The sequence below is a fragment of the Cydia amplana genome, chromosome 9 (assembly GCF_948474715.1).
Source record: "Cydia amplana chromosome 9, ilCydAmpl1.1, whole genome shotgun sequence".
In the NCBI taxonomy this organism is placed as follows: domain Eukaryota; kingdom Metazoa; phylum Arthropoda; class Insecta; order Lepidoptera; family Tortricidae; genus Cydia; species Cydia amplana.
The window spans coordinates 16,431,372-16,445,409 of record NC_086077.1 but is presented as its reverse complement, the minus strand read 5'-3'; the positions used below and the strand labels follow the sequence as shown (position 1 = coordinate 16,445,409).

Below are 14,038 nucleotides of genomic sequence, written 5' to 3'. Positions count from 1 at the left end.
CACAGAGACTTCCTGCCTTTTTCAGCTAAACTGTGGAATGACCTGTTGCCAGCGGTATTTCCGGACCGATACGACCTTCCAACCTTCAAGAAAAGAGTGTACTCCCATTCTAAAGGCCGGCAACGCACTTACAACCCCTCTGGTGATGCGGGTGAACATGGGCGGCGGAAATCGCTTACCATCAGGTGATCCGTCTGCTCGTTTGCCACCTATTAAAAGCTACTCTCAATAACCTATTTTTTCGGATTCTTATTTATTAAACCCCACAGAGACGCACGCACGTGCACTTGACACTAGCTGTTCCACAATAAAGCTATATTGGATTTTAGAGATCCTTTACAAAATATCCTTCATACATAATTGTGTCCACAGATTACTTTAATGTATTGGGTTGGGCCCCATACATTCCACGACTCTTCTCTTTCCGAACAGACTCTAAAAGATGGAGCTGATAAAGGTTATATTCTACTGCAATAGGGAATATTACGCGAAAGTCTGCGTAGGGGGCGCCACATCAACAACAAGTAAACAATCTAAGGGTCTACCGCAAACGAGAGAGTCGACATTTTGTTATATAACCTCTCTATCACTCTTGCGTATTCGAGCGATAAAGAGGCAGATAGCTGAGTTTCGATTTCACGTTTCCCGGTAGGCCCTTTGTAAGCAAACCGCCTTGATGTATCAATGTCATATTTGATTGTCTGTGAAAACTTGTCAAAAAACAGTTTAAGGTACAGTATGTATAAGTTACTCTATGGTATACTTAAGTCACTAGTGCTGCACTCTGGCGGCCAAACATTGCAGTAATACTCCCTATAGTACTATATCTCGTACGAGTATCTACGTGAGCTGTTTCTAAAAAGTTTTTAAATACAAACGACACAAGTTTAGAAAACTTATTGATACTGGCACATACTAGCAAGGATTCGAATCTACGAAAAAGTATTTGTTAAGTTAATTGCAATCACCTACATAGAAAACGGAATTTTCCTACCTAAATTGAAAATAGGGCTAAATCTTCAAACGTCGTTGAAAATTCAATATTTCCAATTCTCCTTACGCAAATTCGAAACATTTTCTATCACTACACTTAATTACCACGAGTTTAACGCAGGCAAATCCGATAGCGAAGAGTCATCTCACTGGCAATGTATCTCGCTCGAACTGATATATAATTCTAGCTTCTGCCCGCAACTTTGTCTGCGTAGAATGATGATCATGAATGATATAAACTATTCTTTGTCCTTTTTCGGGTCTCAAGCTATCTCCGTAACAAGTTTCATGTAAATCGGTTCAGCAGTTTAAGCGTAAAGAGGTAATAGTCAGGCAAACAGATTTAAATATATTTATTATTGGTAGAGTTTATTTCGCATAATAACAGGGGTTAGTGCGAGTAAGACGCACGGTGAATGCCTTGTTTCAATCGCTAGCGTAATGCGGCTTTGGTAAACTCATGGTAAGGGTTAACATCTCACGTATCAAACGTAACTCGAGGCAAATTCGCAATATTGTGCGGTATTTCATAAATCGAGGGGTGAAACGTAACGGGGTGAAATATATTGGGGTGAAGTATGGCCGCGTATTTCAGCTGCAAACCAAATGCAACGTCAAACGGCGATACGGGGTGTGAAATGTGGAGTATCGAGCGTTCGTAGAATGGATACACACGTACTAGATAGAGCAAAATACTAACTTACTAGGTAACATTAAAGTAGTTATAAGTTATAACTCACCTTAATACTACCTCACCACGATTACAAGAATTAACAATGATAAAAAGGAATAACTTAATATAATAATACCTTGTATAAAACCAACGAAATGAAACGGTTGAACCAATGATGATAAAACATGTCTAAGACCGAGTGTTTTCCATTGTCTCTTACGCTTATTATGCGTGGTGAGGCGGAACAGTATTAGTCTATATCTTATTGCAATCTGGTTCGCCTAGGGCAGCGGTCGGCAACCTTTTAGCAGCCAAGGGCCACATAGCTAACGTAGGTGACGCGGGCCGCATTTTGTAAATTTTTATGACTTTGTCAGACATTGTGGTTTGTCAATATTAAGTACATACAAAATAGCCAGGGAGGCTCGCGGGCCGCAAGTGACAGGTTCACGGGCCGCATGCGGCCCGCGGGCCGCGGGTTGCCGACCGCTGGCCTAGGGTATTTTTTTAACTTAGTTTAATCCGCCACCTCCTGAAAATCCACTTACTCACCCCTCAGAAGTAGGTATTTAGTTTTTGGGTTATGTATAAGGGCGCCATTCTAATGTGTGGTCTTATGCCGGCCGTAGGTAAACGTGATGTACACACTGGTCGAGAGCCTCTCGCCGAGATGGGAAGAGTTCGAGACGAATCTAGTAAAAGCGAGATGAGAAGGGAGCAGGGTGTGTACCTACACTCCTTCTCGGCCTATCTCGAGGTCTCTCGACGAGTGTGTACAGCCGGCATTAGTGTTTTTACTTTACGATATGAGATCTACGGGAGGTAGTCTGTAGGCTGGTATGTAATTTGAGTATTTTGTCGGGTATGCTAAAAAAGGCAGGAGAAAAATGGCTGACAGGGTATATCGTTTGGCTAGTGGCTAGTGGGTATGTTATTTGAGGAGTGTCTTTTCAAAAGGGCTTATTTCTCTATGAAAACCATACAAAAATAAGCCCTTATGAAAAGACACTCCTCATTTAATTTTTAAATTCAGCTACTAGGTATTTATTTGTATTTACTTTTTTTAACAAGCTTTTATTAGGTCGACCTGTATGTAACTATGTAATGGAATCTTGCAAGTTAAATTTGATCCACTTCCCGGTTTCCGATTGAGCTGAAATTTTGCATACCTACACATGTAAGTCGGGTGACGATGCAATATTATGGTACCATCGAGCTAATCTGATGATGGAGACAGAAGGTGGCCATAGGAACTCTGTGATAAAACAACGCAACCTAATTGTGTTAGGGGTTTTTAGAATTGTCTCGATGAGTATTAGTTGTCTGTCGTAAGAAAAGTACAGTCAGCGATAAAAGCTTATACCAAGAATGTAATTTTTGCCAAAAACCTATTTAACAAGCTTTTATTAGGTCGACCTGTATGTAACTATGTAATGGAATTTAAGGTAAGCAACTAATTTAACCATCTTCCAAGGATCGTAGCGTCATGAAAATTGGCAGCTGTATGTAGTTATGATGACAATACAATAATATGGTACTGTCGAACTGATCTGATGATGGAGACAGGAGATGGCCATAGGAACTCTGTGATGAAACAACGCATCCTAATTGTATCAGGGGTTTTTAGAATTGTCTCGATGAGTATTAGTTGTCTGTCGTAAGAAAAGTACAGTCAGCGATAAAAGCCTGTACCAAAAATTTAATTTTTGCCAAAAACATATTATCAACTGAAATAGATGACATGTAACTAAAGAAAAAGTGACCAAGACAAGACATCCGGTGGCCGAGGTCGGAGTTGAACCGGCATCCATCAGCTTATGGCTCTAACGTCCTTTGGACTACCCAGTATCCGGTCACGTTGGTACCCGTGCCAAATTTTCGAAAAGGTACGACATCGGACATAGGTATGTTAGTATCAAAAGTGACATTCTCTTCAACCAAAACGGAGACTTTTCACACTGAAAGATGTATCTAGTGTAGGTTTGCAATCCGCATCCGAAATGTATGAAATTATCCGGATCTGGATCCGGATCCACAGATCTTCCCATACATTTCGGATCCGTCGTGCAAACCCTAGATGTATCGTATCGAATTCAGGGCTATAACCGCGAAATTCGGAAATCGCAAATTGCGGGCATTTTTCTCTGTCACTCTAATTACGCCTTCACTGGAGTAAAAGAGAAAGATCTCCGCAATTTGCGGATTTCGGTTTTCACGGTGGCCCCTCAGATCTCATAACTAAAAGTCAATATGGCCCGTATGCATTCCGTCGCAGTAAAATATAGCTTGGCCTGTCCTTATGTGACTGGGCTGACCGTACCCATAAAATTCAATTTCACGAACTCGGCTCATTCATTGTACGTAACTTATTCTTAAAAAATGTTACCCATTCATCTTGCAGTTATTAAAAACCTCATACCAGTGACCTGGAAGTCTACATAGCTACCAGAATGAGAAGAGCTGTCTTACCCTCCTTTGGGCTTCTTGGTAATGACATGTGAAGGGGCCACAGAGGGGTAGGCAGGGATCTACGAGTTTTGGACATTTTTATAGCGTGGGAGTGATGATGGAGGCGGTGTGGTATTTGGATCAAATACATGAAAAACGTCACTTTTGTGCATGTTCTGTGTTCCGTCGCTTTATGAAGAGGTACTTCTTAAGTTTTTTTAGAGTTTTGTAGTTAACTAGGATCGTATCGTAGTAGTAGGAAAAAACGTAACCCTTATAGAATCACTTTGTTGTCCATCTGTCTGTCCATCCGTCCGTCTGTCTGTCAAGACCCTTTATCTGGATCGCGTGGAGGTATAGAGTTGATATTAAAATCATATCTAAACCAACTCAGGTCTACAGTACCATGAAGCTGTGAAAAAATCAAACTTCTAAGTTAACGTAAAAAAGGAACGGCCGTTTATGCCGCAAAACGTATACCTATTTCGACACTCTAAAGAGGATTAAAATTATAAACTGAAAGAGGTGTCATATATTAAAGAAATAGTGACGAAGCCCTCCAGTGGATTTGGGATGGGTTCCACCGTGGCGGGGTGGCCAAAGGGTTCAAGGCGTTAGCCCGGATTGCTAAAGACGCCGGTTCGAATCCGGCCTTCACCACTGGAGGGCTTCGTCACTTTTTCTTTAATATATGACATCTATTTCAGTTTATAATTTATATATAACTAGCGACCCGCCCCGGCTTCGCACGGGTTAACAAATTATACATAAACCTTTCTCTTGAATCACTCTATCTCTTTAAAAAAACCAGACAGACAGACAGACAGCGGGAAGCGACTTTGTTTTATACTATGTAGTATGTAGTGATAGTGTGACTGGGCGTTTTTTTTTTGTTGTCCCCTACACTTCTTTTTCAAATTTGGGATTTTTTATGTTATTTTTACTCAGAATCACGAGCTCTTTCTATCTTAATAGGAGAAAAAGTGTCCTAAGTTTTTTATTTCCATTACGTCACCATTTTTCATAGACTTTGTATGGCGGTCGCGCAATGGAAAGATCGAAAAATGTATGGACATTTTGGGACACTTTTTTTCTCCTATTAGGATAGAAAGAGCTCGTGATTCTGAGTAGAAATAACATAAAAAATCCCAAATTTGAAAAAAAAGTGTAGGGGACAACAAAAAAAAAACGCCCGACTACTTAGAAAACACAAATCAAAATATTAATAAAATAATTTCATTTGTTCCCAAAGTTGTGTAGGATCAAAATGTTTGACACAAATACTTATGAGGTAGCACCTCATACAGCGAGTCCACAGCCTCAGCCCGACCTCGGCACGTCATGAATAACTGAGCCGTCAGTGATTGTGCTGAAATATTAAAGGCCCATCCCGTCCCGTGCCTCTCGTTTTTATTCACGTGTGTTTGATACTTTATTAGGTTTATTACGGAGCGTGTCTTGCTGATATTGCAGATTACATACATAAGTAATGTCACTCTATGTTGACATTATGTAACTGTGACGTAACGTCAAATCCTAACGGCCTGGCTCCGTAGACAAGATGCCAATCGCTAACGCTCCGTAGCGAACGAAACGCAACTGTCACTGTCACTGTCACACTAATATTATGGAAGAGTGATAGAGAGACACAAAGCGATTCGATGGCGAAGCGCAAGCGATTGTCACCTTGGCTAGGCCCGCTGATTAGAACAATGCTTATAAGAAGTTACAGCGGTACGATAGATCTGTCAGTGTCAAAAGTGACATTTCTTCAACCAAAAAACGTCACTTCACACTGACAGATCGACATCTTACCGATATGACTTCTTATAAGCATTATTCGAATCGGGTCGTATATCAGTAAAGTGACATTCGAACAATGGACTCCTGCCGCCATCTTGGTGGCAGTATGTTATCTATTAATATAAGAATAAGAATAGTTTATTTTCTAAAAGTACCTATTACAAACATAGTTACCAGGGGCCCCCGCACTAGGTTACACCTGTATCGCGGGGAACCAGTTACAACTTCTACAACAGAATTAGTTTCGTAAGCAAGTCATACTATACTACAGCGGTCGGCAACCGGCGGCCCGCGGGCCGCATGCGGCCCGCGAACCTCTCACTTGCGGCCCGCGAGCCTCCCTGGCTATTTTGTATGTAATACTGACAAACGACAATGTCTGATCAAGTCATAAATATTAACAAAGTGCGGCCCGCGTCAAGTTCGTTAGCTACTATGTGGCCCTTGGCTGCTAAAAGGTTGCCGACCACTGCTATACTATATCACATAACATTAAAGCTTATATTTAATACTAAAACTAAAATCAAAATAAACTAAGGTAAAATAAGTACAGTTAATATGTACTCCCATAGTATGATGATAATGTTGTAGGGTAATTCGCCAGTAAATGGCCACCGGGCAATAACTGGCCACCCTACACTAAAAATGAATTCTATTCACCTATAAACAGAATACGTTTTAGTATAGGTTTCAATAACTGGCCAGCCTTCAATAACTAGTCACCTTATTCTAAAATGAATTCTGTTTATAGGTGAATAGAATTCATTTTTAGTTTAGGGTGGCCAGTTACTAACAGGTGGCCAGTTACTGGCGAATTGGCCACGTATCATCTTATGTAACCCAATTTGAGGAATAGGTAAACAAACATTTCTCATGCATTGTCCACCATGTTTACGAATTGAGATGTTACTTACTCTATACACTACACAAAACCCCATTTAAAAGCCAGCGAGTTCAAATGTGATTCTTATTCTTCGGGAATATGGCACATAATTGAATGTATTTTCGAACGGCATTTCGGGTTGTTATGCACGTCAGTACAGTACTATTGTCTTCGACGAATCTGTTGATGTCAACTGTAATGCGTAACAGTTAGTCAGTGATCGCGATGGAATCAAGAGTGTTTCTTCTGGTGCTACTGGCTATGCACATTGTGATATCTGTAAGTATTTTTGTAGATGTCTTTTTAGGTTTCCGTACTTCAAAAGGAATAAACGGAACCCTTATAGGATGACTCGTGTCCGTCTGTCACAGCTTATTTTCTTGGAAACTACTGGACCAATTAAGTTGAAATTTAGTACGCATATGTAAATTAGTGACCCAAAGATGGACATGTAACGTAAATAAATGAATTTTAAATATGGGGGCCACTTTTGGGGGGTACTCAGATAAGAAAGTTAAATAATAAAGTATTTCAAACTATATCGTGTTATACCTATATCAAATGAAAGAACTCATTTAGTGAATTTTAAAATAGGTACATAGTTTAGAAGTTATTTAAGAAAGTAGCCGAAAAATTACCGTTCCCCCCTTTATCTCCGAAACTACTAGGTCTAAAATTTTGCAATCGAATGAAATTTACACTAGGGCACTAGGGGTTTTGGACTTGTCCTGGTCAGATGTTCGAAAAACTAAATACCTACGCGTTGGAGGCAAATAGTACACCCTTGTTTTGAAGTTGAGTTCGCCGAGAATAGATTTATTTTGTAGTTGTGGAGCAAATTATTGTAGGTTCCGATATCGGACTCTTGTAATTTAGGCGAACGTATCAAATTATCTTATTTGCACCTGAAACTGAAGTTAATGTGTTTTCTAGGATAATATTAGGAACGGTTATATAAATCTCTTTATCCTCATTATTATTAGGGATCCTCAAAAACAAGAGGGGAGCATGTTTATTCCTTTATAAAGTTTTATTTTATTTTCAAACTTGTTAATTTTATATATGTAAAACTTCTTTAGAAATCAATTTATAAAAGTATTTTCACATTAATTTGTGTATTCCATTTCCATTTGCCATAAAAATAGAGTTATACCTATTCATGAAATATAGTAATATTTTAATATAATTTGCTGCATTAATATCATGTTTCTATAACAGAGGCAGTACCCAGATTCAGAAGAAAAGAAGTCGGTAAAAGTTCGGAAATCAACTTCTGATGACAAACATTACCTGGCTGGCGTCGAAACCAAAAGATGGGCTAGAGAGCCTGGACACCGAGAGCTACGAAGAAAGGTACTTATTACGATCAACGGAAAACCAGCGATCAAGTTCAGTACTGAAATTTTTGACCTTGGTTATAGTTATGGTAATGGTAGCTACAGCCGACATAAACCACTGAAATCAGGTGCCTTATCATACAGAAAGTTTGGATTTGAAAATGGAGAAAAAATAAAAAAGAAGGAAATGAAAATATATTATCGGTATTTTTAAAAGTGTTGTAACAGTATAGGTTGGGATCTTCTGTTAAGCAACAAATATGCTTGCGACAGAAAACCCCACTCTTCCAATAAAGCAAGGGTAGAAACCAATGTTTGTGTATATAAATGTAATACTTAACACTATAAATACCTACTTCTTTTATACTAAAAAGTGGTACCTACTAACAATATGATTAAAATAATTACAATTAACCTAGAATAAGTTAGTATACTTAACCTACAATTTATGTATTTGGGTCGTTCTCGCATTTCGTGCAAATCGGTGTTTTCGGAAATTTACCAAAAATGTGGTGGCGTTTTCGAATATCTGTTAATGCAAGGTTGTAACATAGGGCCTAAAGTATATGTATCTCCAATGAACAATTCTAAAAAAGTTAGTATTTTCTTTATATGTACAATTAACACCCAATTTTTTCATTCATCTCTATATGTAACGCGTGAAGATATAACTTTGACCTACATTTTAACCTTAAGATACTACAAATAGAAAATTCGTTGTTTGTGCAATAAATGACTTATTTAGTTATGTTTTAAATCGTATAATATTAGAAGCTAGAAATAAATAATAAAAACTATACAGCCTTATAAGTGTATGGTTCAAGTAATTTCTTCATTACCGACGCGAGAAATAGATTAGCTATATTTTGCTACATAGCGAGGGTATATAGCGCCTACCGCCGATGCAACACATTGTTCGTCAGTCAGTTGGCCGCATGATCTCGTAGCGGATGCCCGTGTGCCACTGTTAGCGAAAATATATACGATCTCTCGGGTCGGGAAGGAGTGTGGTTCTCGATAGTCTTCATCGCCATCGCGTGATTTATACAGTAAGTAGCAAGTGTACATTATTATAATTATACGTAATGAAGTGTTTTAGTGTCGCCTTTCAGATGGTTTATTCTGCAAAATTAAGGTCTGATGCCAACTGATGTAGGCGACAAAAACTTCCAAAACTTCATTCATATCGGTTTCATTCACTTCTTTTCCTTCCAATTTTACTGGGGAAGGTAATGAATGACTTAAGAAGGTAATGATAATATATTCGAGGCAGTGCATTTAATGAAAAGAGGCTTAGTAATTATAAATACTACGCTGTTATAAACATTTAAAACTGTATATGATAATAGGGGAGCCTTTGTAGTCTAAGATGGTCGACCTTCACCGATATGTCTGACGGATGAAACTTACATATTATGAAAGAAAATATGTTCCTGAACATAAATAAATAGGGTTGCTTAAAGAAATATGGTCAAGACTATTTTTAATTATTTTTTGAAAAAAAAAATTTTTTTTTCAAATTTCACCGATCTGTCTGACAAACAAAATAAGTTCCAATGGAAAGTATACAACTTGTACAATATAAATCAACTAGGTTGCCTATCTTTTCCCGGTCACTATTATGTGGTTATAGGGTTGCTTGCGAAAATCCGATCACAAATAAGGGTTGCCAGGCTTTTAAATAAAATAAGAAGGGAAGACTTTTAGCGATAACTCATAAACGGCTTAACTTATCAAGTTTGCTTTAATTTTGTTTGAATGAGTTTATTAAGCACTATTTTTATGATTTTTTTTTTCATATTTTTGGATCGATTTTTCAAAAGTTAGAAGGAATAACCGTTTTTTGTTCTTTCTAAATTATTATTTCCGAAATGATTCACTTTATCAAAAAATGTTGTTTGCAAACTCCTATTTATTTTTAAAGACCTATCCAACGACACCCCACACTATAGGGTTAAAACGATAAAAATAAATTACATAGGTACAAAACGCGAATGATTTAAATATATTTTGTCTATGCTAATTTTTGAAAATTTGAAAACTACGTTTTATGTGATATGGTGCGCAGATGTTCAAACCGACTTAACAAACACTTGGGGTTGACAATCTCGACTTATAATGATGATAAGTAAATGGTAAATGTACCATCTAGCTTGAACATTATAAGTTGAGATTGTCAACCCCAAGTGTATGTTAAGTCGGTTTGATCATCTCCACAGTGCTTAAGACACATGTTTTTAATATTGTCGATTTTAATTGGTGTTAATTTTCTTGAAATACAGTTTTTTTATGTTCGATTTCATAAGTTTGTTTCATTACCGTCCACAGATAAAATTACCATCTCGGCCGATTTCATTACCAGCGCGTAGTTCATTACCAGTAGCCTTATTAAATGAAAAGTAATAAGGTTACAAAGGTGCCTTTAGCAGAAAAATGTTAATAAATGAATCCACAAATTGACGAAACCCAAAAGTTTACCATTTAAAAGAAAAATTACAAATCGAGAGAATCTCACCGATTTGCACGAAATGAGAGAATGACCCATTTATTATTGTAGGTATTTGTAACTATTTAATAACCTAAGTATCATGTTTTGGCAATAAAGTGATTTCAAGTTGAAGTTATGAATATTTATCTTTTTTTTAATATTATGGGACAAATATAGTACACAGATAGTCCTAATCACACAGTAAGAATAGAAAACATTTATAACTCAAGAACAAATGTGATAATCACACAAATAAATAAATGTCCTTACCAGGATTCGAACCCGGGACATCTTGCTTCGTAGGTAGGGTCACTACCAACTCAGCAAAAAAGCCGTCGATAAAAATAAAATAAAATGTTAATAAAGAAGACACTGGTAATTTTTACACAAATAGTATAATACTCTATTCTCTATTAATTGTCAATTTGTTTCATTCAGCCATCAGGACACTTAACACCACTTAAACCAGACGACATGGACACAGACGGAGTAGTGTCAGTTGCAGTTGGACCCCCGCCTATAAGACCTAAATTCGACAGAAGCAAAGCAATACGCAACAAAAACATAATTAAAAACAATAATACCCTCAGCACAAGAGCACCAAATAATAATGTTGTCAACTTTGTAAAGGATATACTCACACAACTGGGAAGAGAGTTCCTGACACATCAAGTAAATGAAGACTTCGTATTTGGACAATACGTCGGCAATTCCATGAAGAATTTAACAAGTGATTTAAAAATTAGAATGCAACATGACATTTTAGATATAATAGTTAAGTATCAGAGACTCAAGCACGGTGATGTAACTAAAGAAGACACCAAGACAAAAGAAGATGATAAAAATAAAGGTGTGACATATGATAAAACGGAGAAAAAATCGATTAATCACGAAACAGAAGAGCCTTGGCCGGATTTTTCGAATTTAGCAAAAATAGTGGGTTAGGTGAAAGTGAAAGCTCTAGTAACCGGGTGAATGGATGGCTGGGGTGAATAGGGACACAACCTAAAATGTAATAGACGGGACAATTCATACACAAATTGTATCATATGTAAAAATACTTACACAAATTGTATCATACAAAATCTACTTTTATTTTCAATCCAATGATACGATTGGTGAGATATTTGTAAGGATTTTGTCAGTTAAATCACATTTTGGGTTTTTTCCCTATTCACTCCGGTTAACGGTAGTTGTTAGGAGAAAAAATTAAGAAACCCCGACTAGGTATAAGATCGAGAAGAATCTAAAGACACAAAACTCCTGTCTTTTCTAGTTAAAAGTAAAGACGCTAACCCTTTATTCTGTCAAGATGTTAAAGGCCTCATGATAACATAATGTTTTGGATCAACACACTTCTAACGTTCAATATCACTTTAATTACTAAGCATTACTGTGTCAGAACTATCTTCTATCACTTTAACATCATAAACTGAAATAGATGTCATATATTAAAGAAAAAGTGACGAAGCCCTCTCACTCAGGTTTTCAGGGCTTCGTCACTTTTTCTTTAATATATGACATCTATTTCAGTTTATAATTTATACAGGGTGTCGCCTGTAACACGAGCAAATAATTAAAACATATTATACTCTTCAAACTATAAAACTTTTGTTAAACTACTTTTAAAAATTATGAATCCTTCAGACTTCCTCTTTTTCATACAAAATAAATATTGCCTTCAATGTACGCTGACATCAGGTGTTTGACGTTGCTTGTCACGCTTCAAACATAACAAAATTTGTAATACATTGCGTCTTAGAATAAACTTTAAAGTGTAATAAAAATCAAACCATAAGTTATTTTTAAAAGTTGCTGAAAAAAATGTTGGTCAGTTTGAGGAGTACAGCCTACAGTTTAATTTATTGCTCCTGTTACAGGAAGCAAACTGTATATAGTAGTGACTACTTAAAAACACAAATCAAAATATTTCATAAAATAATTTGATTTGTTCCCAAAGTTGTGCACTTTAACATCATTAAACCAATGTTACAAAGTCATAGTTTAATTGATAGTGTTAACTCGAATTAAAGTCCTAAATAAATGCCTTTATATTGATAATCGGATTGAAAACCTGTTATTTTAGGATGAGAAACTTTTGTCGTTCAGATTCTCATCCTAATCGGATTATGGTGCGTCCATTGTGTTGACTTAGGTCCAGACTACACAGCCACCGCATTAGGAAGCGTTTACGAAGAGCGCAGTCACTATCAGGGATCGGAACCGGTTTTGACGTGATAACGTCTTATAAATCGATGAACACCGGTAGCATGCACGAAAAAGTGTCACGTTGTGAACAGATCTTCATGGTAACGTTGTGGAGAGATCTCGATGGAAACGTATAAAAGTATGCAATTATTCATCAATGTTTTCTTATGACGTTATTACGCAAAATTATCGTCCGTAAACCGACTTTACAGACAACCACTTTTTTTGCAAAAACATTGAAATACCGAACAATATTTTTCGAATTATTTTATACTCAAAATGTAGGACTCAGTTGTGTGTTTAGGTAACGACTTCGTATTATTAGATTGCCCAATTAGAAATGAAATAATTAACAAAGAACGAAAAAATACCGTTTTCGTTCCCATACAAAAAATACCGGTATCCGATCCCTGGTCACTATACACTCTACACAGTACAGATACTAGGTAAATAGGGTCTTTGAAAACCAATACAAAATAATTTTCACCGCACCAGGTTGTAAAGGCTGTCTTTATTCTTCAAAAACCGATGAGAAAGTTTGCCTTATCTACAAGATTGGCAAATTAATTTGATGTAAATTTTAAGTTGTATTTATCCTCATATTGGTTGATAGAATTGATGCCATCTGAGCTACTAAAACCGTACCCAATACAGCAAATATTTCCACCATATATGAGCCACAGAGAGGCTCTAGCGACATCTACCGTAAACATTTTAGGTATACTTTTTAAATGGCTACCGGAGTTCCAAGTCATATTAGAATACTAAATTAATTTTGTATCAGGCAGAAACTTCTGCGAACAATGCTATTAAGCTTAGAAATAAATTGAAAAATAATTAAATATTAATTTTACGTTTTTTATTTATTTCTAAGCATGTTATAGGTACTTGTAAAACAGAATCATTTCACGTGCAAGAAATTTCACTGCTGTTTTATTGAAGCGAGCTCGTTCATTCGTATACTCGTACTACGCTCCGGTTCTCGTCTTTACAATCTTACTTTTAAAAGGACTTACATCCCACATATTCTAGATATTTACACACTAAAGTTAACGTCAAAGATATGTATACATGATTTTCCTTATTACAATGGGATAGGGTGCAAAAGAGTTGACATAATTGTGACGGCGAGTTGAGTATTTGGTGTGCATATATCGCAGGTTTATGGTGACAGATGAATTCGCTTTGAATAGTTCTTTTGGGTT

General features: G+C 36.8%; 1 protein-coding gene across 1 annotated transcript; it reads left to right on the top strand.

Annotated features, from left to right (window-relative positions):
- Window positions 1–11,051: 11,051 nt before the first annotated feature.
- Window positions 11,052–11,570, top strand: LOC134650861 (uncharacterized; the record flags this gene model as incomplete). The annotated part of the gene is made up of 1 exon (XM_063505795.1): window positions 11,052–11,570. A coding segment is annotated over one exon (519 nt), but the record flags the coding sequence as incomplete, so codon positions are not given.
- Between the last annotated feature and the right edge of the window lie 2,468 nt (window positions 11,571–14,038).